Genomic DNA, 21,692 nt, shown 5'->3' on the forward strand with positions numbered 1-21,692 from the left:
TCATTTATGTAAATATTGCATACTTTATACCGTGTCAAATCTTGGTGATGCATACACGTATATACATAGAGAGAGAGAATCCATGACTTCACTCAAATCCCTCGTGATGACATCATCTGATGTAGCACGTGCCCTCGATTTTCAAGTTTTACTTGTGGCATATATATATAATAAATATATATCATATGTTACATATATATACATGCGTGTTATATATAAGATTCTCAAAAGGGTTTCTCTCTATAAAAGCCATTTTCCCCTCTCTGTCTTCCCTCTCCTTCCTCGCTGCTCCATAAATCAATCTCTTCGCTTTTCCTTTCGGGTTCTCGTCATTTTAATTTCCCTCACTTTCTCGGAAAACTAAACCTCGTCATTCTCGATATTTTCCCATGTCGGAAGAATTTCAAGAATCCGACATCATATTCTCCGACCACTTCACAAACTCCGACGATGATCCCTTCCTCGTTTTGCCAGAAATCCAGAGGAGAAGCAGACGCAGAAATAGAGACCATGCAAAGCACAGCAACAGCGAGAGCAATGACACAAATACGACGACAAAGAAGTCTTCTCCGGTGAGAATTCCGGCGAGATTTTTCCGGCGTACGGAATCGGAAACAGTCGAACTCGACGACGAGAGAGAGATGACACCTCCTCATGTGATCATCGGGAGAAGAATGGAAGGGAAAATGGCGTTTTCGGTTAGCAGCGGGAACGGAAGAACGCTGAAAGGAAGAGACTTGAGCCGTCTTCGTAATTCGGTTCTTAGGATGACCGGTTTTTTGGAAGTTTGATTTATGAGAAAAAAACCCCAAAAGTTTCATCTTTTTTTTAAAAAATTTGTTAAAGTTTTTTTAAATTAAATTTATGTCGGAGTATTATGATTTTTCTAACACGATGTGTATAATGAGTGTATCATGTAATACTTCTGGGTGTGAAAGGAGAAGGGAGAAAAAACCATTAATGGTAATTGAAGTTTCATCATGATAAGTTCTTTATCCAAAAAAAAAAAACAAAGTTTCATGACAAGTTAATGCTTTCATTACAGCTCGATGAATTGTCGGTTTGGTTTTTTTTCCTCATAAGCAAAATCTTGTTTTAGGGTTTATATTCTATGGTTTTTGTGGGGGCTTTGCTTGTGAAATTTTGTTATCTTAGCTTATAGATTTTGTCTTTGGTCTCACATTCGTGTAATTCCGCGTCTCGTATGCTAACGTGAGCCGGACGCATACGTTGCCTCGCCTGCTATTATTACCGAGAGAGAGAGAGAGAGAGATTTTATTGGTCTTTCTTCCGAAGACCGATTTTATTAATAATACATATCTGATATGTTAATGTTATATGGAGGTAAAAATAGATTTAAACATCGGCTTACATGCATCGAAAATAGGAATATCAGTCCAATGATTAGAGATCGTGCCACTTTTGGTGATATATATATATATATATTATAGTATATATAGTATATTGCAACATGTATCCATAAATTGACCCGAATTATATAAAGACTATTGGTTGACAATTTTTACATAGAAAGACAAAAATCAAATTGGTATTTAAAATTCTGTTTGACTTGGGTAGGCTTTTCCATAGATTTGTGCATATATTATTAGTATATATATTTGAAATAAGATATCCAAATAGGGTACTGGTAAAAAAAAAATTCTAATCCAGATTCGAATCTTTATTTTGAGAGGAACACTTATATGGATTTATAGAATCGGAGATGTAGTCGGGACAAAAAGTCGATGAAATTTCATTTATAAAAAAAAATGAAACAAGGTCTAATATAGTATATTACAAGTCAAGTTTTTCGTTTTAAAAGTTATTACATAGTAATTATACTCAAATAATCCCAATTTTCATTATTTTGGCATTCCTTAGACGAGAAAGCGTGGTCGAATTGATAACTATGCGTCCATTAAATAATTGATACTTTGATATAGTAATCATTGTGTACAAGTTATATTAAAAAAAAAAGCATGCAAAATATGTATGTATATGCACATGCTATTTGTATTGAAAATGGAAACGAATATTGTAGCTATCGAGATAAACCAATCAAAACGCCACGACTAGTACTCCGATTGCTTTATCGCAATTTAATTCATTATATATATATATATATAATTATTTAGTTTTAAACCATTTTTAAATATTGAAAATTATATAATGATGATGATAATTCTTATTGGCATAATAAAATGGAGTCGCGACACCAAACAGACATGACGGTTCATGACCATGTGAATTCTGCCGAACAACCAGACTGTTTGATTTCATATTACAACTGTTCTTTTCGGGTTCCTTAGATTCTGTTTCGCCAATAATATATATATATATATAATTATACGAATGATGACGTGGCAACGTGTGGGTCCGCTATTTGTCCACGTCAAGGCGAAATGAGCTGACACTGTCCGGTCGTTGTCTAACAATGTATTGACATGTTACCTTACCGAGATCTTCGAGGAACACGTGGCATTCCGTTGATCCACGAATCGGACATGACAGTTTAATCAACATGTGTATATGCATTTATATCAGATATTGATATGGGCAATCGTCAAATAACAAAAAACAAAAAACAAAAAAACGCTTAATATCATCATCTCAATTATTCTCTAACGGATTTTTTTTGGGAATTTATTGAAACACTGCATGACGTGGACAATGAAAGTAGGGAATCTAGTTTGGCATATAATATGCCACGTGGCCTCTATGCTCCATCCCGACCAGGAACAAATATATCCGAATTGGCAAGTAGGGGGTGGACAGTTTGGTTCAAAAAATTTCGTTTCGATCCAATCAGAATTGAAATCAAACCGGATAGAATCCAATAAGATTCGGTTCTAATTTGGTACATTATAGAATTGAATAGAACATCTCCAAACCGAATCGTATAAATACCGAACCAAAATCTGAATTATTTACCAATAGATGTGTAAATAATAGAATTTGATTCATATAAGGATACTCTTCCGAATCGAACCGTTTAACATTTCGTTTAAGTTTGACTTAATTTTTATAAAACCAAAAATACCGTTTCTGAACCAAACCGTTTGAATATCAAACCGAAAACCGAAATGCCTGCTCTATTGGCAAGTCCCTCCCTTGCATGAATATATCACTAACTACGAATGTTTCCCATGAACTCTTACGAAAATGTGATATTGGAACAGATTAAGAGATTCCAATCAACTGTAGATATTACCACAGAATCTGTCTAGAGAACGCCCCATCAAAGAACAAGAAGAAGGAAGACTGGCTTTGCAAGAGATTTAGACCAGAGTTCATTCACCAGATCGAAGAAGTTTGCAGAGAATCAGACAGAGAACTTGACGCCTTCATCATCAGCCGACGTTCCCTTGAACAGTGCAAGCTTGCCCTTGTTCTCCAGCAGCTTCAACGCCCTAATCAGAATCCTCCTGTCTATTCCCTGAAGTTCTGGCGGTGATATGAACAGACAAGCAGAGATATCAATATCAGAGAATAGGCTCATGAATCAGACATATATATACACGACAAGTGCAGATGATGTTCTTGCCCTTTAACCAGTGATCACTTGACTCCCCTCATGGATGTTTGCCAATGTGATCAGTTAACATGAATAAAACCATGGCAGGATCGAGGCTTTTTACCTGTTCCTCGTGACTCGGTTCCTGAACGTATTTCCTCGACGGTCATAACACTGTCCTCCAATCCGTTCTCTCTCACCTAACATGCATAAAAACATCGAATTCACATCCAGAGAGGAACAAGGAGATTATTTTGTTGTTGTAGAGATTCTTGATACATCACATGCGACTCACAAACTGTAGAATTACGTCCGCCCATTCTTGAACCCGATGCCAGAGCATCAGGCATTTCCTTCGCCCTTTGTCTATCCACTCCGCACGCCCTGTTTCGTATATAGAAAACGACAATTCTAAATGATCAGATGATACCCACGATACGATAAGACAGCATTAGATCACTGTGACAGGTTCGGTAAGGAACGGGAATAACGAAAAACACATGAGCTTCAAAGTCTAGGAACCAACCCTCCGAGACAAGGGCCGAGAGGAATACCTCCCTCGCTTCATGGCTTAAAGATCCTACAAAAAAATGAAGAATCTCCTCAAGACACAGAGAAACGGCAAGAGTAATGGAAAGGCTGGAAAAAACGACATAGCAAATCTAAATCCATTCAGGTCCCCTTAACTTGCAGCCAGTATTCACATGTAATGATGTAAGATCTTTCAGCCTAGAGAGACAGCTAATGTGACAATTACATATTAAATGACATGGTAGAGAAATTTTTCATTACAGACACTAATTGATGAATGAGTCCATACATCATCACAACCAGATCCTTCATGTCACTCCACAATCATCTGAAACATGTCTTGTTGTACTTGAAACAAGAACGTGGCCATATATATACTGAGATAACTAGAGAGTTCAATTCCTGTAAGCCATCTATAATTTTCTCAAATGGAGTTGAGAGAAAACACTAAGGGATCGTACTATCAATGGCTGGATTTGAGAAGAGAGGAAAATCTTCTTCGAGCCCAACGACGAAGAGCTTCTGGGTTTTGCAGTAATCCAATATAAGCTCCTTCCAGAGCTGAACTTGCTTCTCTCGTGTATCCCTCACCGGCTGCAAGCTGGAAAGTAGCAAACTTTCCGTCAACCCATAATCTTAGAGACATCAAATCACACGAAAAACAAGAACTTGTATTGAAGAAGAGAATTCGTACGTGAAGTACGGAGGGTAATTGAAGAACTGGGGAAGCTTGAAATCACCCAAATTCTGCATCAGTCCACCAAAAAAGTTCTTGCTTCTTAGTTGATGATGCTCCCAAAACTCTGTTATGAGAAGGAAAACCCATCAACGCCGACGAGAAATCGAATCGGAGCTTATAAGAATTGTGAAAGCGGATGTGTATGGCAACGACGCAAAGACTATTTTTTCGTTCACTGTCATGTTCCACAAGAAACAGGATTCCTCACATCGATCATTGAGAAATTCGGGAGGATAAAGGTTGATTCCGTACCGATTTGCGAAGAATATAGACAAAATCGAGTAATTGGTCGATCGTAGAGTCAAAGTTGAGATCTTTGGCCCCCGCCTTGATCTTATACGATATCCGGGAGAAAATTCGGCGCGAGTGCCAGATTAAGAATTGAAGGATCAAACTTTTCTGATGGGTATTGAGGATTCAAGATATGATCAAGGAAAGAGAGAGCTTACGATGTGAAAAGAGCGATTTCAGACAGACGGCTGAAGAACGATCACTCACAATCTTCTGTGCAACTTGGGCTCTCTCTTTCTCTCTCTCCTTTTCAAATTTTGATTGGGACAATCTTTATTTTATTAAGCCGTAAATCGGTTTTTACAAAACCGTATGATTCCAATACTCTGATTAAACCATTTTAAATCACATTTCAACCATCATTTCGTCATCTTTTTGCCTCTTGTTCTCACTAAAACCGGTCCTTTCTTGGTTTGCTTTGAAGATACTGAGAACATACATGTATGAACCAAAACCAAATAGGCACTTTCCTCAGAAGCATCAAATTCACAGGAAACTTTCCTCGGAGAAACAACAATGGCGAGTAAGAAAAACGCATACAGAAAGAACCACCAGAAATGGAACCAAAGGATCCTTCCCCTGTCATGTCCAAACGTAACTTCTACCACTGAAAAAGACTAGTATAAAGATCGCAGGGAATGTTACAAGGACATTACTTCTATAGATTGAAGGAAAAGAGGAGAAAAGGTTTCAACTTTCAGGCTGAAACAAGATCAGGGGTCTCGGCTTCGACGGATAACAATGTGGTGTGAACCTTGTCCACCCAATTGTCCAGCCGATCTCTCAACGATTTGATCTGTGTGATCCCTAAAACTCTCGGTTGCGCCCATGAGATGTGTACTGTCCCTTCCACTTGGTCTATGATTCCCTCTATCAGATGGACCTGCAAATCATTTCCCCACATGTTTACTATCATATACCCATTTCTTCAGTCATATGCACTAGATTATCCATCATGTACTTATGCATTCCATTCCATGTAAATCCGTAGCTGAATACGAGTTTCAGGGCAAATAACAGGTAAAAGCCTTGAACCCTCGTGTCAGGGACCGACAGAAACTACCATGGAATTCACAAAAATCGAATAAAAAATGTTTAGAGAATCTCAGGGGTAAGAGAGAGAAAAGAAGAATAATACTCACAGATAGGCCCTTCATAAGGAGATGCTCAACGTCCTCCACAGAGAGTTTAGTGCGCTCAGCAATGACGGTCAATGGTATGGTCCTATCTTCAGCAGGTCGGCTGTGACAACGTTATTGGTAAAAGGGTAATCACTAAATAGTTGAATGAAATAGCACAAGATGTTGCCTATAGAGTACAAACCTGAAGATGATCTCAATAAGGCAGAGAATGTTGATCTTTTCCAAAAGTTTCTTTTCATTCTCAACCAGTGCAGGTTGAGCCCTCAAGGATGCATTATGCACACGGCATAGTTCTTGGTACTGAACTAAATCGCCATGGTTGAAGGCTTGAAGCATGTGGTAAAGCCATTCCACATTTGTTCCAAGGAGACTTTTTATCTGTTGTGAATTAAGAATGGCATGTAGTGTAAGTGCCTTCTAAAATCCAATCAAAACTAAGAGATTTAAAAGATCCTATCTTCTTCAGGATAGTATTTTGATGTGCACATGGCCGTAAACTAGAATTTGTAACCCAAGCAAAGGAAAGGCATTTAGGAGACCTATTATCGATGAAGGCAAACTCACAATGGGATGGGCTAACAGCTCTCCAAAGTTATAGATATTATCTCCGAGTAGAGCTGAAAGTGACAGATCAAAAGCCAAATCCTGAAAGAGACCAGCACAGATAAGATTTTAGCAATCTGATTGTGGAAAAAAGAAATTACCAGAAATGAAGCTTTTCGATATTCTTATTCCTCTAAATTTCTCCAAAATCTCCTAAAAAACTAACTTCTGGTTTACCCTACTGGTCAAACACAATTTTTGCAAGATATACGGAAGCATCAAAGCAGGATTTACACAAACGACAAAGTCATACCAGCTTAAACGATTCTGAGAGTGACTCCACCGATGTGTATGCGAGGTACAGAAGAGCATTCTTATAGAAATCAGAAAATTCTTGACGATATTTGTGGTATTGGGAAGACACCCAATAATAGCTGGCATAGACTGATGGATCAATGTCAGTCATACTATCAATGGAGCTCTTTCCATCTTCCAAGATTTTCTTGCACTCCTTCTGGTCACCCTGCTCAAGCTTGAACAAAGCCATTTGCATTTTGATATAAATAACCGGCTCATTGATACGCTGCTCTCTAGTAGCTTTAAGTTTTTCAATCACTCGTTCGAGATAACTAACTGCAGCTTCTTTCTCAGGATACTGTCTGGAGACTACAACCGCAAAATGGGCGAGCTTCAGAAGATTGATCTTCGTCTCAAAGTCGGTGATGAAATTGTTATAGAGCTGTATTAAAGCATCCCCAGCCTGATACATGAACATATCAAAGCAAAAGTTAAAAGAGGCACACTAATTGTATAATATTTGCATATACCAAACTATTATAAGATCTGAGCCAGAGCATCCAATACATTTACACTTTGGAAACATGATAACATTGATAAGTAGACATCTTAAAATCAAAATCAGAACAAAACAAAGAAAAACAGCACTTGTTCCACCCCCTAATGCCACCAAGAAATATCTGGTGATTTGCTAAATACGAGAATTGAACGCACTCACAACTCTGAACTCGTAGTTAACTTCTAAAATTCTCTTTACGAATTCGTTCCTTAAACGCTCTTACGAAGTTTTTCATAAGCAGAGATGCAAGAACATGAAAATGCGTATAACTCAGTTCAATACCAGCGAAATTCACAAAAAAAAAAAACTTGCCAACTTGGGAATCTCAGCAAAAAATTAGAAACCCAACTCATAAAATCTTTAACTTTCATCCACGAAACGCCATCTAGATGATGAATCGTCTGGATCCTACTCTTCCGAAGCTAAACACAACGAATTCCGCCTTCTCTCTCGAGATCTATGAACCCTAAATCTCTACCACCACTGACAAATGAAAAACGCGCAGTGACATGGTGGAAATGGACTACAGAGGGGAAGGAGAATACCTGAAAGACAGCGAGAGCGATGAACTGCTCGAGCTTGAGGGTGAGCTGGTGCCAGAGCCTCTTCTGGTACAGATCTGCGAGGGAATTGTACCATTCCCCGAGCTCTGGATGCGCATTTCGCTGAGATTCCAAGTACTGGAGAGCGGCCATGGCGGATTTTCCTCGCAGGAGATGACGGACGACGAAGGCTTCGATCTTTGGATCGGCGAGGAGAGAGAAAAAGATCTGAAAACCCTGCCTTTTTAGTAAACCATTTTTCCTGGACTAAAAGAAAAGTATAGGGGAGAGAAATGCAAAAATAGAAATTTAAAAGGGTTCCGATGTAAATACAAAATACCAAATGCAGGATACAATTATCCTAGAGCCCAAACAGGCCCTAGATTACTCCCAAGTCGCTTAAACCCAGAGTTTTCGTTTCGTCCCTCAATAGCGATTGAAGGGGAACTCTTCTTCTTCTGGAAGAGCAATGCAGAGATTCTGCAGCAAGCTTCGGTCTTTCGCCGTCCAATCGAATCAAAACCTCTCTTTTATCACTGCGCATCGTCGTCTGCTCCACCACTCTCCGCCGCAGTATCGCCAACAAACCCTAGGTTTCGCCCGGAGCAAATGGAGCTTCGTGCCTGCTGCCCATGACGGTCTTCCGTTGGCGAATCGAGTTTCTCCGGTGGCTGCTGGGTCCATGGGTTCTAGCTTGTTGCCTTATCATGTAAGCTCCCTGGTTCGAGAATCTTTTGACTGTTTGGTTCGTGAGGAAATGGTTTGTATAGAAATGACATGAGGGTTTCAATTAGATTCTCGTTAAACCGTCTGGATGATTTATGGATTCAGTGGTTAATGCTAGTGATTCCGTTGTTATTTTACTGTTTGAATTTTGGTTGTTGAGAGGAAAAATCTCTGGCTAGCTACGTAATTGAAGTGATAGATGATTTTGAAAGTTCTTTGCTAATCTCAATCTTGAATTTGCTGTGCAAAAGTGCTCGAATTTCATGCAGTATTCGCAGGAACTCATCCTGGCTCTGTATATTAATCGAATCTGTGTTAAGTTAATGGATTATGTTCCATCCAAAAGATTTTATTGCATTTCCGGGCATGTGGATATTCTCAAATCCCTATCAAGTTTTTGATCTATGTTTTTTAGTGGCATCCGGGATTGTTAGTGGCAATGGCAAAACAGCCTTGTGATACAATTTGGTTCATAGATGTTTCTCGACTTTCATTAGCTCCCGGTGCCTTTTTGCTGCAGTTCTACGACAGATTCAGTCATAGAATGTCTAATGGGTCTGCTTTCTGATCGTATTCTCTTTATCGCAACAGAGAAGAATAGATGTTCTGATAGTTTCTCTACCTTGCGAGTATAACCTTACCCGTTCTTCCATATTTTTATAGGAGAGACTGGAACCATGCTAGAATGATCAACACTTTGCAATCAAACTATGGTCGATCAATTTGGGTTTCATTTGTGTAGCAGTGCCATTTTTTGTGTTGCTTGTCGGTTTATTTCTCATGGCTTATCTTCTTTTTATTGGGATGTTCTCTACAGTTTGCTCAAGTACGGAATATTACTTCGAAAGAACGGAAAGCAAAGTGGAAGAAGAAGTGGAGACCTAGGACTCCAGTCACATCGAAAGTCAAGAAAATAAAGATCAAGGGTTACTCGTATGTTCTTCTTGTTCTCAGATATCAATATAAATCAGGTTAAAAAATGCAAATGAGTCGAGTTATTTCTTAAAATCTGTTGTTCAGGTCATATAAAGACAGGTTTAAGTTGCTGAACGACGGTACCATTCGTCGCTGGAGAGAGGGCAAGCGCCACAACGCACACTTGAAGGTACAAACTCGTTCTATACATAAATACGTATGTCAAAGAGTTAATTTGTTCTCTTTTGGCTATCCCTACGGAAGCAGTAGATATGGATTTTCCCCTACATCATGAATATAACATAGGAAGAACATGTTGAGTGCAAAAGAATTGGTAAAGTTCAAAGGTTTTGAGCACTGTGTTGCAGAATAACATGGAACATTGTTCTTTCTCTTATGTGATTCATTCTCGTTTTTTGGTCGGTACAGTCGAAGAAATCGAAGAGGAGACTGAGACAACCGGCACTTGTACCGGCTGCATATGCCAAAGTGATGAAGAAACTCAATTTCTGCGGTTAAGACAGAAAAAAATTATGAATCAATCATCAAATCTTCTTCCGGGTAATGGTTTGGTTTGAAGTTTTGAGTTCTTTCCTCATTTGTTTCAACATCGATCGATACTTATAAGTAACTTGATGGCTCACTATTGAACTTTTGTTAAATAAACGATGAAACAATTTTACAACTCTTTTATTTGTTTTTGAAGGTGTTTATTCTTCTGTCTGTCTATAGATATTTTTAGTTTAAAACATTTCTATGAGGCAATTTCACCAGGGTAAACGACCGTCTTCGGACCAACCATGTGAGTTTACGAATATTCCATTCTCCTTGTCCGGTGGAGAATATTCCACGCTGGCATGCCCATTTTAATCGTATCACATGTTCCTTCGTTCTTTGCCGTTCGATTGCTATCGGGGGTTGGCCTTTATTGAATCCGACGGATGAGAATAGAGGTCCACGCAACATTGATGTACACCTGATTGCAGCTGAAAGTTTAACCGTTGAAAAGTTTTCACCAAATGTAAATATTTATTGTTTATCAGAAAATGTAGGTATCTATTGAAACTTGTGGAGTAAAATATCATTTTTTTTAATGTTAAGTTAAATTTACCTGCTATTAAAAAGAAAGAAAATCTAAGAGGTTTATTGCAAATAGATTTATATTGGGGGATAACTATATATGATTGGTTATCATGTCCTATTCATCGGATGTCCAAGGGACAAGGAATTTACCTATACGATACAAAATCATATTATGTTTTCGTTATTAATATAAAAAAAGTTTTTGTTGGGACACGACAATCTAGTAGTATGCAAATGGACAAGATGCGGACCCTCTCCCATGTTCCAATAATATAATAAACTTTTCATTTATTTACGTAACTTGACATTATAAAAATGCATACAAATAAATAAATATGTAAGATCTATAACATTATATATATAAAAAAAAGGGTAATGCAAATAAATATGCGGAAAAAAAACGTCAAGGTCGACGTCTCAAAGTGAAGATTATGCCATTTTCTCGTCCGTCATCATTTCACGATCGACGACTTTTTTCTTCATCTCTCTCTCTCTCTCTCCCTCTCTCTCTCTCTCTCTCTGTTCCTCCGTTCCTCTCTAACTCTGTTTTTTCTCGGAAAATCTCGTCTCCGATCTCCCCGCTCGGATTCTTCTCGACTTTCGCAACTTTTTGAAGTTTTTTGTTCGTCTCTGGACAGGTTTTTGTAGTTTGTACTGCCATTGTTGAGTACCCATCTCCTCCCTCCAGGAGAAAATTCGAATTTCTGTCCGTCAATTCCACCGCCAACTTTTTTAGGGTTTTAGTTCCCCACGGATCGCGCCTCGTATACCTACTGCCATTGCGGTGTATCGATCTCCAGAATCCCGGAGAATTCGAATTTCAGCTAGAGATTCTTCGCAATTTCACCACCAAATTCGAGATTCGGAGAGGAAGAGAGGCTAGTCAGAGAAAATGGAGATGATGAAATTGGGAGGAAGTATAGGGTATGAGAATGGCGGAGTGGTGATGACGAGAGATCCTAAGCCGAGGCTGAGATGGACCGCCGAGCTCCACGATCGCTTCGTCGATGCTGTAACCAAGCTTGGTGGCGCCGACAGTACGTCCTTCTTCTTCTTCGTCGTCGTTGCTTCCATTTCAGTACATTGCATCTCTTATCATTGATATTTTGATAGATTGAAACTGTATTGGTCGACAATTTCGAAACGTTCAGACACAGAAGGGCATCAAAATATACACTTTAAGTTTCTGTTTTTGCCAACAAGAAAAGAGTAGAATTTCTGCTTATCAGCCGTAAATCGCAGCACTTTTGCCTCTAGTTCTGTTCTGTAATGGGTTATATAAACAAGATACGTAGAAGTTGTAATAGAAAGAAATGAAAATTGGTGTTTTAGTTGCACTTTTGTATGTTAGATGGCGTCTGTTTTATATCATTCCACTAGTATGAGATTATCTGATTGACTGCTAATAGGCTATCCTTTCGCTTTATTAAGTCCGGTTTCCATGAGCTATAAATTTTCTCTCTTTCTAATAGATGAATTTCTACATGATAATTACTCTTGATTGTGGTATTGTTGCATAGATGCTTTCACTTTCCATGTGGAATCTGCTTTCTGCATTGAGTGATTTCTGGTGATATGATATTTTTAAAGATTTCGTGCCATGTTGGCTCGAATTTTAGGTACCAAAATGCTTTGGATGTCTATATAAATACGAGAATGAATTAAGTTCGGGGAGGTGCTGATGCTATTCGCATTATGCATGTGATCTGAGAATAACAAAATGGAGATTTTAGTGATTTGAAAAAGTCTTCATGTTCCTGATCATCGTTGTTGTTGCCCTGATCTTTGCATCTGTTCTTGTTTGCAGAAGCTACCCCCAAGTCCGTTCTGAAGCTAATGGGCTTGAAGGGATTAACGTTGTTCCATCTCAAGAGCCATCTACAGGTGCTCTTATTGCCACCCGTGACATATTTACGTTCGTATACACATATACACATTCATGTATGTAATGTAATTAATCATGAGCTACTCAATATTGCCTTACATTCTGTGCGATTGTTGGTATATGTAGAAGTACAGACTTGGTCAGCAGCAGGCGAAGAAACTAAACCATGCAGATGACAACAAAGAGAATGGTGATGTGTGAAGCTTTATTGCCAAAAAATTTCAGTTTCTTTTGGAAAGATTGCCTCAAAGCTGTCGTGTATATATATATATATATATGTATTTTTGCATTATTTCGTTTGGATGTAATTTGACAAATATGAGATCAGATAGACTAAAGTAATGATAGGAGGAGTAGACACAAGGTTTTCACATGATTTTCTTTTTTATTTCATATTTCTAACCATTATGGAAACAAGGGAAAGACTGACGTTTGTGTTTATACATTGCAGCAGGAAGTTCATATGTGCATTTCAATACTCATTCTCAAGGAGATTTCTCTAATTTACCAAGAATCGATAATCAGCAAAGGTACGCCTCTAATTAACCAGAGATGGATCACTTTCCATTATAAACAAACACCAAGGACCAAACTTCATCAAGGACACGATCCTGGAAACATTCTTTGAATTGTATTTTACTTAAGGATTTATAGCTGGTGTGGATCTTCATTCCATTTACCAGAAATGCTATAGAGCTAGTTGGCAAGGACACAAATTTAGGTTGTACTAACGAAACACACTAACTAAACAGGAACATTCCATTTGGGGAGTCATCGAGGCATCAGGTCGAAGGTCAGCAGAAATTGCGACAACAGCTCGAGGTAACATTAAAAAAGGCGAAATGACTGATGCATAATATTTCTTCTCTTCTCGTCCCCTGGATAGAAACAATATTCACATTATGTCGTTACAGGTTCAGAAGAAATTGCAGATGAGAATAGAGGCACAAGGGAAATACTTGCTAGCGTTACTAGACAAAGCAAAAACGAGCTTTCCCACCTTGGCAAACCTTCCATCTGATGCGGAAGCAACGACGGGTCAGTTCTCAGACTTCAATCTAACGCTTGAAGGAAGTAACGACGGAGAGGAGAAGAGTCAAAAGGTGGCTTCTTCTACCGCCGATACCTCAAACAACAGCGAATCAGAAGATTTTGGAGTCTGTCGAGAGCGAGAGAATGAAAACTCGAAAAGCGGGTATGATCTCATGACTTTAGGGAACTATGGAATGGAGATTAAGCCAAATGTATTTGCTGATAGGCATTAGGTAAAAGGGACATTACTTTAGTTTTTTTTTTTATTAAATTCATTTTCCTTATACCAACCTCTCCGACTCATCCCCGACCTGATTCGATCCGATGATACTGAAATCGTATTTTGGATCTACGAACCTTTTAACTCTGGAGTTTTTCGGAGCAGAATTAGGGCGAAAAGGATCTGTGAGACAGAGAAGGGTTATTCTGGTTTCGGGTTCTGTTTCAGTTCCTTGTTGTTCACGTTACAGAAGATCTATGTACTGTTAACGAATATGTGGAGTTGCAAACAATTTCCACATTGGTTTGAATTATCATGGGATACAACAAGGACTCAGGTATCCATTGATATCTGATGGACCGACGAAGGCGAATCGAGGAAGGCAAGTATCTGTTAGATGCCGGGATTGCTCGAGTATTGGTTGGATAGTCGACCGATGAAGGCAAGTAGGAGGGGCGATGCAAAAGGGCGAGCCTGTGAACCGAGAGAGCGAGAAAAAGATGTAAGTGAGCGGCGACGCGAGACTAGGGCGAACGGGGAGTGGCGAGGGTGAACAGAAATCCTTAAATGGATGTGTCCTTCGCCTTCGCCTCAGTGGCTCGCTTTAAAAAAAAAACCCTAATCACCCTTCCTCCAGTCTCGCCTCGTCCCCACGCGAATTCCTTCGCTCTCTTTCTTCCTCGACTTGGGTTATCAATGAATATAAGTACTCACCGGTCGAAACCTCTAAATCCGAAGGTCGAATTCTCGTAGTGGATAGATCGATGCTCATCCTGCGGATACCTGACTCACGGATCATACTCGAAATTTCGGATTCCTGTGCCTACCCTTAGATTTTGTTTCTTTTCCGACAGAGATAAATTTTTACATGTGGTGACTGCTACTACCATGTGTAGTACGTTTTCATTACACAAATAAATATATCCCACAAAATCCGAAATGGATTCAGGTAAGTGTGACTAGTGTACATTAAGTTACCGATAAGACGAACACTAAAGAATATGGCAAAACACAATATTATTGCATAGAGGAACCACACTCCTGCAACAAATTATTATTTGCTTTTCCTTTCTTACTGTAAAATTTCGACTTTAACAAAACGATATTAAAAGAAGAAGAATGACCCAAGAACCTGTTTATATGACACAGCAAATATGGAAGCCCCAATGTGAATGTTTTAGGGCTTGGCGCCTTAATCTGACTCCAGCTTCGGGACTATGGCCGAGGACAGCTCTACATGAGAAACCCTAACCACCCCGATCAGCCTTTCCGGCAATTCCTCCTGTGTATTTGCCTACAAAAACAGATATATAGTCAAGCAAAAAATGCGGAATCGGATGAATACCGACAAGACCATACGATATGAATACCTGTACAAGGAAAGCCATTTCGACGACCAATGATGTGATCATTCCAATGACAAGACCTAAGACTCCATTCGCGACCGTTGATGAACCGATATCGACATCAATCTAAATGAACATTAAAAATCATATTCGTGTTATTTGTCGGTGTGAGACTGAACAAGAAGCGGTGAAGAGATATGCTCACTTCTAAGTAGGTAGGACCGCGGATGTAGTTGCAATCCACCGCTTTCCCCAGAAGACACGGTGTGCTTCCCACGCTTTGGCGTACTATCCACGAACCCTTTGTGATAAATTCGTAAAATGTGAACAATCATTAGAGTTTGATGACGAAAAACAGGAGGAGTTCATGGGATAGATCAACAGTTTTCCTTGAAGGAGTAATCTCCCAGTTTGATTTTCAATTGCCTTGACTACTGACGACACTAGACATCTGGTCAGCACTATGAATAGTTGCAATCATTCCCAAGTTCAAGACCCAGTCATAGATTTCTCATATACCTGGAGAGAGAGAGAGAAAGAGAGAGGTATACCTTAGGAACTGAAGGTATAAGCTTCAGCCGACTATTCCGAAATTCGTCGTCACCATCTACAAATCGTTGCAAGAGGGATCCGGGTGCTAGTTCCTTCGTCACGAAATAAAATACCATACTGTAATGTGTTGATCCGGGAACCTAGAAAAAAAGCCAGAATAGTAACCATAAAAAATTCTGTAAATCTTGTTCTCAATCCTATAGTTCACAGGGAAAGCTTACCTGAACATTTACCACCAATGAGAATAGCCCCTTCTCTGCAGCAACCTGAGCAAATTTATCAAAAGAGCGTTCTAAGTGAAGAAGATACAACATCTTGAGAATCATCAAGGATAAATTTGTAGATTCAGTTCAAGAATGAAGAGGTAGTTAAGGTGATTATGACTCTTACTTGTGCAGCACAGCCCTTACGTCTGACCACATGATCCATTCTCTTAGTGTCTTTAAACCAATCGACAGCAACGAGATCCATTAGATGCTTCCCAGCAGGAACCTTCAGTAAAATTAAGAATTAAGTGAAACAAGACTAAGCTTTGATATAAAAGAATACGCATCTCAAAATTCCATGCCTAAGTAATCAGATGAAAGATTACTAACCTTTCTTTTGTCGTCACAGAAGCTCTTGCTACGAACTTTGAAGTTGTTGCCATCTGAAGTCCTCCAGCAGTTACGGGCATTCTCATTATTATTGTGCCGTAGGTTTCCCGAGAAGCACGACAGATCGATGTCGTGAGCAGGTTCTTCTGAGGTTTCAAATGGAAAAAGAAATTTTTAGCTATAAGAAATCTCGAGGTTTCAATAGGATCCATATTAGGAAAACGGGGAACAAATACGATATTGGTATCATCTTTTACCTGTTCTCTTGACATCAGTCTCTGGCTTATTTGTTTCAGGCTGAAATAAACACGAGTTAAATAGGATCAAATTTTTTGAGATGCTGCTTTAGGATCTAAAATTCGAAAGAAGTGCCCAATAATCCAACCTCTTGTTCTGATTCTGCTATTTGAAATTCATCATCATCATCTGAGTCTTCATCCATTAGCACAGAGTTTCTGCTGCTAGCATTTGCTTGGTCAGCACAAAGGGCAGACAGATGCTGAGGTTTTCCACTTCGGCTCAAGCTCAACGAAGTCGATGCCATATTAACCATGACAGGGATCCTGGGAGGAACACCTCTATCATCTGTTTGTGCAAACCACTCGCGTAAACCTGTAAAAAATGGGACACAATTATTCAAAGATAGATAGGCGAATCCCGTCTTCAAAATATAGAGTAAAACACCTTTTGAACAAGTGGAAATGTATATAGAAATAGAATAACTTACCAGCAACACTATTCAGCATTTGAAGAAGACAATGTTGTTGAAATGCCGGAAGATAACCCACACCCCATCCTTTTAGATCGAGCTGCATTAGATGTTGCACCTGTGCTCTGGGCTTCCCGTTTCGTGGCTTCAGTGGGGCGATATTAAATCCTCCACCTAAAACGATCAGACCATTGTTCAACATTAGAATATTTTACATTATAGAATAAAATGATTTCGCTAAAAGACTTAACATGGAACTGGTATCCTAAACTTACTCTCAAGATGAGCCCGAACATATCCAGGTTGTTGGCCACAATTCTCATGCTCCCTAGAACGAAACAACACCACTGCACGACAAAAGAAAAAATAAATAATGGACGGTAGAAAAGAAATGGTTTAGTTTCAAGGGTGAGTAAAGAGTAAAACAAGATACCGTAGCTCCCATCATCATTACGACGCCAATAACGAACATAACAGAGATCACGAGGCCACACAACCCTGGAACATATCAACATCATAAGAATAAAACAACAAAGTCACAAAGTCAAAGTCTTGGTTAAATTGTAAGCATTCTTGTTACTCTTCACCCCCTCCTCTACCTTTTCAAGTAACATGGTACTCTAGCATGCAAAGCAAAACCTGAGACACCTCCTCATAACACCTACACCACTACTTCATTTGGGACAGAATGACAAGACTGACTTGATTTTGAATCAAATTCTTACATTTCATGAGCCACCCTTTACAAGATTGAATTTAGTTGTATGTGACTATAAAAGAAAGATATTTTTCACAATCAACTTACATCGGAAACCAGTCAAGCTGAAGCCTATGGTAGAGTACTGCTGTATGACCATCCACCTCTTCGACTAAGCTCCCGTACTGAAAGCTGGAGTCCCACCTGCCTCAAACCAGAAGACACGGGAAAAAAGGAGAAGAAAACTTCAGATACAGAATCAGAGATGAGAACGCTAGAAAAAAAAAACACCTCTGCACACAAACCAGATAATGAGTTACAAACATTTCAAGAGAGGGGCATTGTCTAAGGATGATTCAATTGAAAAAAATGAACACCCAAGGGTATAATAATATAATACATAACAGTATAATGAAAATTTTAGTTGAATTTACCAAATCACATAACAGCCTCTAACTATATTACTATAATAGAATGAACTAAGACAAGCAACGGAAAAACTATCTCAAGTAAGCAGGCACGAAATGAAAGAACAGGAGACAGAGAAACACCTACTCATAACGAGTTCCATCCATGCTCATCACAAGCTCAAATATCTCCTCACATGTGGCCTCCACTACACCAACAGCCTTCATTGCTCTGCTGCAGCTTCTTGGCTGCGTCCATCATACTAAAAATCATGGTTCTTGTCTAAACAACAATACTATGTAATCAACATGAAATCTCTCCATAGCGGTAAAGCAAAATATAGAGAACTGACATACAAGGTAATCAACTTCAAGAAGCTCTTCAAAAATCCGAAGCCCTGCCAATTGTATGGAAAAAAAATAAAGAAAACTAAACCAATATTGAAATTCCATTTTTAAATTTGACCATCCAGATACTACAATTGTGAATATATCGCAGCCAACAGAAGTACATACTACATGCCTTAGGAAAGTGCCAGAATCTAAAAGTTTGACATAGTAACCAAAATTCCATAATCTTCCGCACATTAGCTGGGAAAAAGAAGTAATAACTCTTTTTATAAATGCCTAGCGAACTGTTGCATTCTAACAGTCTTGGAAATACACTAACCATTTTGGCATTGAAGGAGACGCCAGTGTTTTCTCGAAAATGCTTGGTTGTTGGTATTCTGATTTGATAACTTTGCGTCAAACTCCCTAGTCCAGTCAAGTATTTGTTCAGGTGGCCCTGTAAGTTTGATCGAGGTGGTCAGATTTCAACTTACGAAAGCAGCAGACCAAGTTCAAGAAGAAATAAAATCGAAAAGAACCATTTCCAATCGTTGTCCTCCTTAATAAACTACGATGAGAATTATCTTCATCCTCGGGTGCACTGAACCTGAAGAAATATCCAGATATTTTTGTGCATGAATATGGGCATATCAATCTCGGATAGGATTAAGATATAGCGTCAAACATCAACAAAAATAATGAGGTGTGGGCACTATCTACATGCAGCAACACAGGCATTTCTCTGATGTTTGTATGATTCTTAACAATCACTTTGAAAATTTTGTTATATTATTAGGATTAATGATAAATTGTTTCCAATTTTATTCTGTAATAAGGCATGAATGAATGTTGTAAATTATTATATGAGCAAGATTACCACAAACCAGGATCCTTTTGCATGTAAAAGATCATTATCCTTAACAAGGAGATGAACTTTACACTCTAAATGAAAAGTGTATAATTCCATGAGAAGTATTTAAGACTGAGGTAGAGAATCACATGCTTAAGCAGCCTAAAAATAGGAGTTAATGGCAAATGATCATAACTTGCCAACAGAAATGAAGAAATATCTGAAAGGCACTCACTGGCTTTCATGGTCCGAAGATGAAGCAGTTCTTGTGATTCCCATTCCAGACTTATATTCAAAAGAAGCGTATTGCTGACCATTTGCAATTGGGGACTCTTGATGCTTCACAATGAAAACAGTATAAGGTAATCAGTAATCTCATAAGCACCAGTAAACACAATTCAAACAGTTACAGCTAATTAACACAGGCACTCTTATCTAACTATATATATCAGACCCATAAAGAATGGCAACTACCACGTGGTCCAAGAAGAGACCCATCCCAACCTAAATTAACCCAGAACACGTCTAGAAAAACATAAAATATTCTGAACCAATTAAAGATTCAGGACAGACCTGATCTATAACTGACTCAATTTTCTCCTTCCACATTAGTGCTTCCTGGATGTTGAATGCTGCCATCTAGCAAAAACATACTCCGCATGAATTAATAAGCATAATAAAAATTGCAAGACAAAAGGACCCAGAAATGATTCATCTAGCAAGAACATACTCCATTGACACCAATATCACTATCATCAACACTAAAGTAGCATAATATAACACTACATAAGAATATGACTAATGTGAAATGATCAAATCTAAGTAAGAGAGCATATACTGCTAGTGATTTTCACAAAGTGAAGTAAAGTGTAGATACCGTTATTCTATGGTGCTTCTCTTTTTTGTTATAGACGGATAAAACATAAACCATCTGCAAAAGAGAGGTGGAAGAAGAAATGAGATTGCAAAGCATAAATAAATGACGTAATAAACAAGGATATGATGACAGCATGCAAAAACAGCATGAAAAACATATGAACTGAAACACAGCAAATATTATCAAGTATCCTGTCACTCTAGGAAGAGATTGCACAAAAGGAAAAGAGGTGTGAAAAGTTGCCCTTTGAGAAACCCTGATATGATCTCTCCATTATATAATCGAAAATCTGAAATCCCTAAATAGAGATGTGATATGTGAATGCCAGCAGTAGTACGGTGATCAGTTTTGTGCACATGAAACTTGGAGTAATTTGTTTCAATGATCCACTAATTCAAATTTTTTCCTCGGCAGCATCCCTCTCTCAGCCTAAGAAAAATTCCCTATATCTCAGCTTTAGAAATACTGTTCTATCTTGCAGCTCCTCCTACTGTCCAGAAATAGTCCTCTTCCTACTCATCACAATGTTTAAGAATCAAAGTCCCCAAGTCTCTTCCTCCATGAAAGTGGACTGTGCCACACTCATGAAAGAGAAGAAAAAGTTTGAAACAATTCCTTTAGAGGAAGTCTTACTCTGCAATTCCAATACTATATATCAAGCCGACAGCTTTACCAGAGAAGAATTCGATCTAACGCATCAGAAATGCTGTAGTCTTCTGAACACAGAAACTACAATTTCAAAGGCAATCCAAACAATCACAGGGCCATAATCCAGCGTATATAGGATAGCATACAATGTCAAAATTTCAGAAAGAGATCGTGTTGTTCCCAATTACTATACTTTACAAAGAAATTATTGATACATCTAAAAGAACAAAGAGTCGAAAACTAGCAATCAAAAGGTTAATTATGACTCACATGTCCATGATGCGTCTTCAATCCTCGATCCTCTACTCTGCAGTTGCCATCAATTACCATGGTCTTGATGGGAAGCTACGTCAAAATGTATAAAAAAAACAAACTCAGATGACACAGGGAGAGGCAGATCAAAAGAGAACCCAGACCCAAAAAGAAGGGTTCATAATCTAACAAACTGGAAATTTTCCATTTCAGGTCTGGTCCTGACAGTTCACTCTACTACTTACAGCAAACACACTCTCAACTTGGAAAATGTCGAATTCCGAAAAAGGGAGACTTGGAGGAATTAGTTCATTCGCGAGATTCACCTGATTATCCTGCGGTTTCTTCTTGTAATACGCCAAAAGCCGAGGTTCCAACACGAAATACCTCATATGGATATACGATCTTC

At 38.7% G+C, this 21,692-nt stretch overlaps 5 protein-coding genes across 8 annotated transcripts in view; 2 read left to right on the forward strand and 3 right to left on the reverse strand.

Annotated features, from left to right (window-relative positions):
* Positions 1-3,066: 3,066 nt before the first annotated feature.
* Positions 3,067-5,341, reverse strand: LOC104806177 (vacuolar protein sorting-associated protein 25-like). Of its 3 annotated transcripts, XM_010530931.1 has the most exons (8): positions 5,234-5,328; positions 5,037-5,117; positions 4,740-4,848; positions 4,507-4,646; positions 4,041-4,094; positions 3,810-3,898; positions 3,639-3,714; positions 3,067-3,444 (listed from the first exon to the last, which is right to left on the reverse strand). In XM_010530931.1, exons 3-8 carry the CDS (start codon positions 4,796-4,798, stop codon positions 3,323-3,325), a joined length of 540 nt encoding a protein of 179 aa, XP_010529233.1. In that variant the 5' UTR covers positions 4,799-4,848; positions 5,037-5,117; positions 5,234-5,328; the 3' UTR covers positions 3,067-3,322. The 3 variants fall into 3 exon arrangements, with proteins under 3 accessions (XP_010529233.1, XP_010529234.1, XP_010529232.1); XM_010530932.1 differs by lacking the exon at positions 5,037-5,117 and having other exon boundaries at positions 5,234-5,341; XM_010530930.2 differs by having other exon boundaries at positions 5,037-5,321.
* Positions 5,342-5,517: 176 nt separating this feature from the next.
* LOC104806178 (26S proteasome non-ATPase regulatory subunit 13 homolog B) lies at positions 5,518-8,415 on the reverse strand. The gene is made up of 6 exons (XM_010530934.1): positions 8,162-8,415; positions 7,074-7,520; positions 6,782-6,862; positions 6,399-6,595; positions 6,218-6,317; positions 5,518-5,958 (listed from the first exon to the last, which is right to left on the reverse strand). Exons 1-6 carry the CDS (start codon positions 8,309-8,311, stop codon positions 5,773-5,775), a joined length of 1,161 nt encoding a protein of 386 aa, XP_010529236.1. The 5' UTR covers positions 8,312-8,415; the 3' UTR covers positions 5,518-5,772.
* A 145-nt stretch (positions 8,416-8,560) lies between these two features.
* Positions 8,561-10,512, forward strand: LOC104806179. Its single transcript, XM_010530935.2, has 4 exons — positions 8,561-8,867; positions 9,702-9,817; positions 9,905-9,989; positions 10,229-10,512. The coding sequence occupies exons 1-4, from the start codon at positions 8,628-8,630 to the stop codon at positions 10,316-10,318; spliced, it is 531 nt and encodes a 176-aa protein (XP_010529237.1). The 5' UTR covers positions 8,561-8,627; the 3' UTR covers positions 10,319-10,512.
* An 807-nt stretch (positions 10,513-11,319) lies between these two features.
* On the forward strand, positions 11,320-14,750 carry LOC104806180 (myb family transcription factor PHL11-like). Of its 2 annotated transcripts, none has more exons than XM_010530937.2 (6): positions 11,320-11,919; positions 12,690-12,766; positions 12,894-12,957; positions 13,222-13,297; positions 13,520-13,589; positions 13,682-14,750. In XM_010530937.2, the coding sequence occupies exons 1-6, from the start codon at positions 11,775-11,777 to the stop codon at positions 14,030-14,032; spliced, it is 783 nt and encodes a 260-aa protein (XP_010529239.1). In that variant the 5' UTR covers positions 11,320-11,774; the 3' UTR covers positions 14,033-14,750. The 2 variants fall into 2 exon arrangements, with proteins under 2 accessions (XP_010529239.1, XP_010529238.1); XM_010530936.2 differs by having other exon boundaries at positions 11,321-11,919; positions 13,219-13,297; positions 13,682-14,748.
* A 188-nt stretch (positions 14,751-14,938) lies between these two features.
* The window catches only part of LOC104806181 (protein ENHANCED DISEASE RESISTANCE 2-like), a 7,375-nt gene continuing 621 nt past the window's right edge, over positions 14,939-21,692 (reverse strand). Inside the window, exons 2-23 of the mRNA XM_010530938.2 lie at positions 21,610-21,688; positions 21,302-21,376; positions 20,384-20,437; positions 20,080-20,145; positions 19,742-19,845; positions 19,196-19,263; positions 18,997-19,113; positions 18,684-18,724; positions 18,475-18,575; positions 18,028-18,123; positions 17,656-17,720; positions 17,498-17,569; positions 17,241-17,396; positions 16,899-17,125; positions 16,771-16,810; positions 16,514-16,659; positions 16,308-16,409; positions 16,139-16,183; positions 15,917-16,057; positions 15,571-15,666; positions 15,390-15,491; positions 14,939-15,313 (exon numbers count right to left, since the gene is read on the reverse strand). Coding sequence (XP_010529240.1) covers positions 15,212-15,313; positions 15,390-15,491; positions 15,571-15,666; positions 15,917-16,057; positions 16,139-16,183; positions 16,308-16,409; positions 16,514-16,659; positions 16,771-16,810; positions 16,899-17,125; positions 17,241-17,396; positions 17,498-17,569; positions 17,656-17,720; positions 18,028-18,123; positions 18,475-18,575; positions 18,684-18,724; positions 18,997-19,113; positions 19,196-19,263; positions 19,742-19,845; positions 20,080-20,145; positions 20,384-20,437; positions 21,302-21,376; positions 21,610-21,688 — 2,095 coding nt within the window. The 3' untranslated portion in view covers positions 14,939-15,211. The remainder of the gene's footprint in view (positions 15,314-15,389; positions 15,492-15,570; positions 15,667-15,916; positions 16,058-16,138; positions 16,184-16,307; positions 16,410-16,513; positions 16,660-16,770; positions 16,811-16,898; positions 17,126-17,240; positions 17,397-17,497; positions 17,570-17,655; positions 17,721-18,027; positions 18,124-18,474; positions 18,576-18,683; positions 18,725-18,996; positions 19,114-19,195; positions 19,264-19,741; positions 19,846-20,079; positions 20,146-20,383; positions 20,438-21,301; positions 21,377-21,609; positions 21,689-21,692) is intronic.

The sequence above is a fragment of the Tarenaya hassleriana genome, unplaced genomic scaffold, assembly GCF_000463585.1.
Source record: "Tarenaya hassleriana unplaced genomic scaffold, ASM46358v1 Cleome12, whole genome shotgun sequence".
NCBI lineage: Eukaryota > Viridiplantae > Streptophyta > Magnoliopsida > Brassicales > Cleomaceae > Tarenaya > Tarenaya hassleriana.

Coding starts and splice junctions, on each gene's coding strand:
- LOC104806177 (XM_010530932.1), bottom strand. CDS start 4,798: ATGCAGAATTTGGGTGATTTCAAGCTTCCCCAGTTCTTCAATTACCCT. Junction 4,095..4,506: donor CTCAAATCCAGCCATTGATA/GTACGATCCCTT, acceptor ATTTTTTTGTAG/GATCTTTAAGCCATGAAGCG. Junction 3,715..3,809: donor CGGACGTAATTCTACAGTTT/GTGAGTCGCATG, acceptor TATGCATGTTAG/GTGAGAGAGAACGGATTGGA.
- LOC104806178 (XM_010530934.1), bottom strand. CDS start 8,311: ATGGCCGCTCTCCAGTACTTGGAATCTCAGCGAAATGCGCATCCAGAG. Junction 6,596..6,781: donor AGCTGTTAGCCCATCCCATT/GTGAGTTTGCCT, acceptor AATTCACAACAG/ATAAAAAGTCTCCTTGGAAC. Junction 5,959..6,217: donor TCCTTATGAAGGGCCTATCT/GTGAGTATTATT, acceptor AATGATTTGCAG/GTCCATCTGATAGAGGGAAT.
- LOC104806179 (XM_010530935.2), top strand. CDS start 8,628: ATGCAGAGATTCTGCAGCAAGCTTCGGTCTTTCGCCGTCCAATCGAAT. Junction 9,818..9,904: donor ATAAAGATCAAGGGTTACTC/GTATGTTCTTCT, acceptor TCTGTTGTTCAG/GTCATATAAAGACAGGTTTA. Junction 9,990..10,228: donor GCCACAACGCACACTTGAAG/GTACAAACTCGT, acceptor TGGTCGGTACAG/TCGAAGAAATCGAAGAGGAG.
- LOC104806180 (XM_010530936.2), top strand. CDS start 11,775: ATGGAGATGATGAAATTGGGAGGAAGTATAGGGTATGAGAATGGCGGA. Junction 12,767..12,893: donor ATCTCAAGAGCCATCTACAG/GTGCTCTTATTG, acceptor TGGTATATGTAG/AAGTACAGACTTGGTCAGCA. Junction 13,298..13,519: donor AGAATCGATAATCAGCAAAG/GTACGCCTCTAA, acceptor CTAACTAAACAG/GAACATTCCATTTGGGGAGT.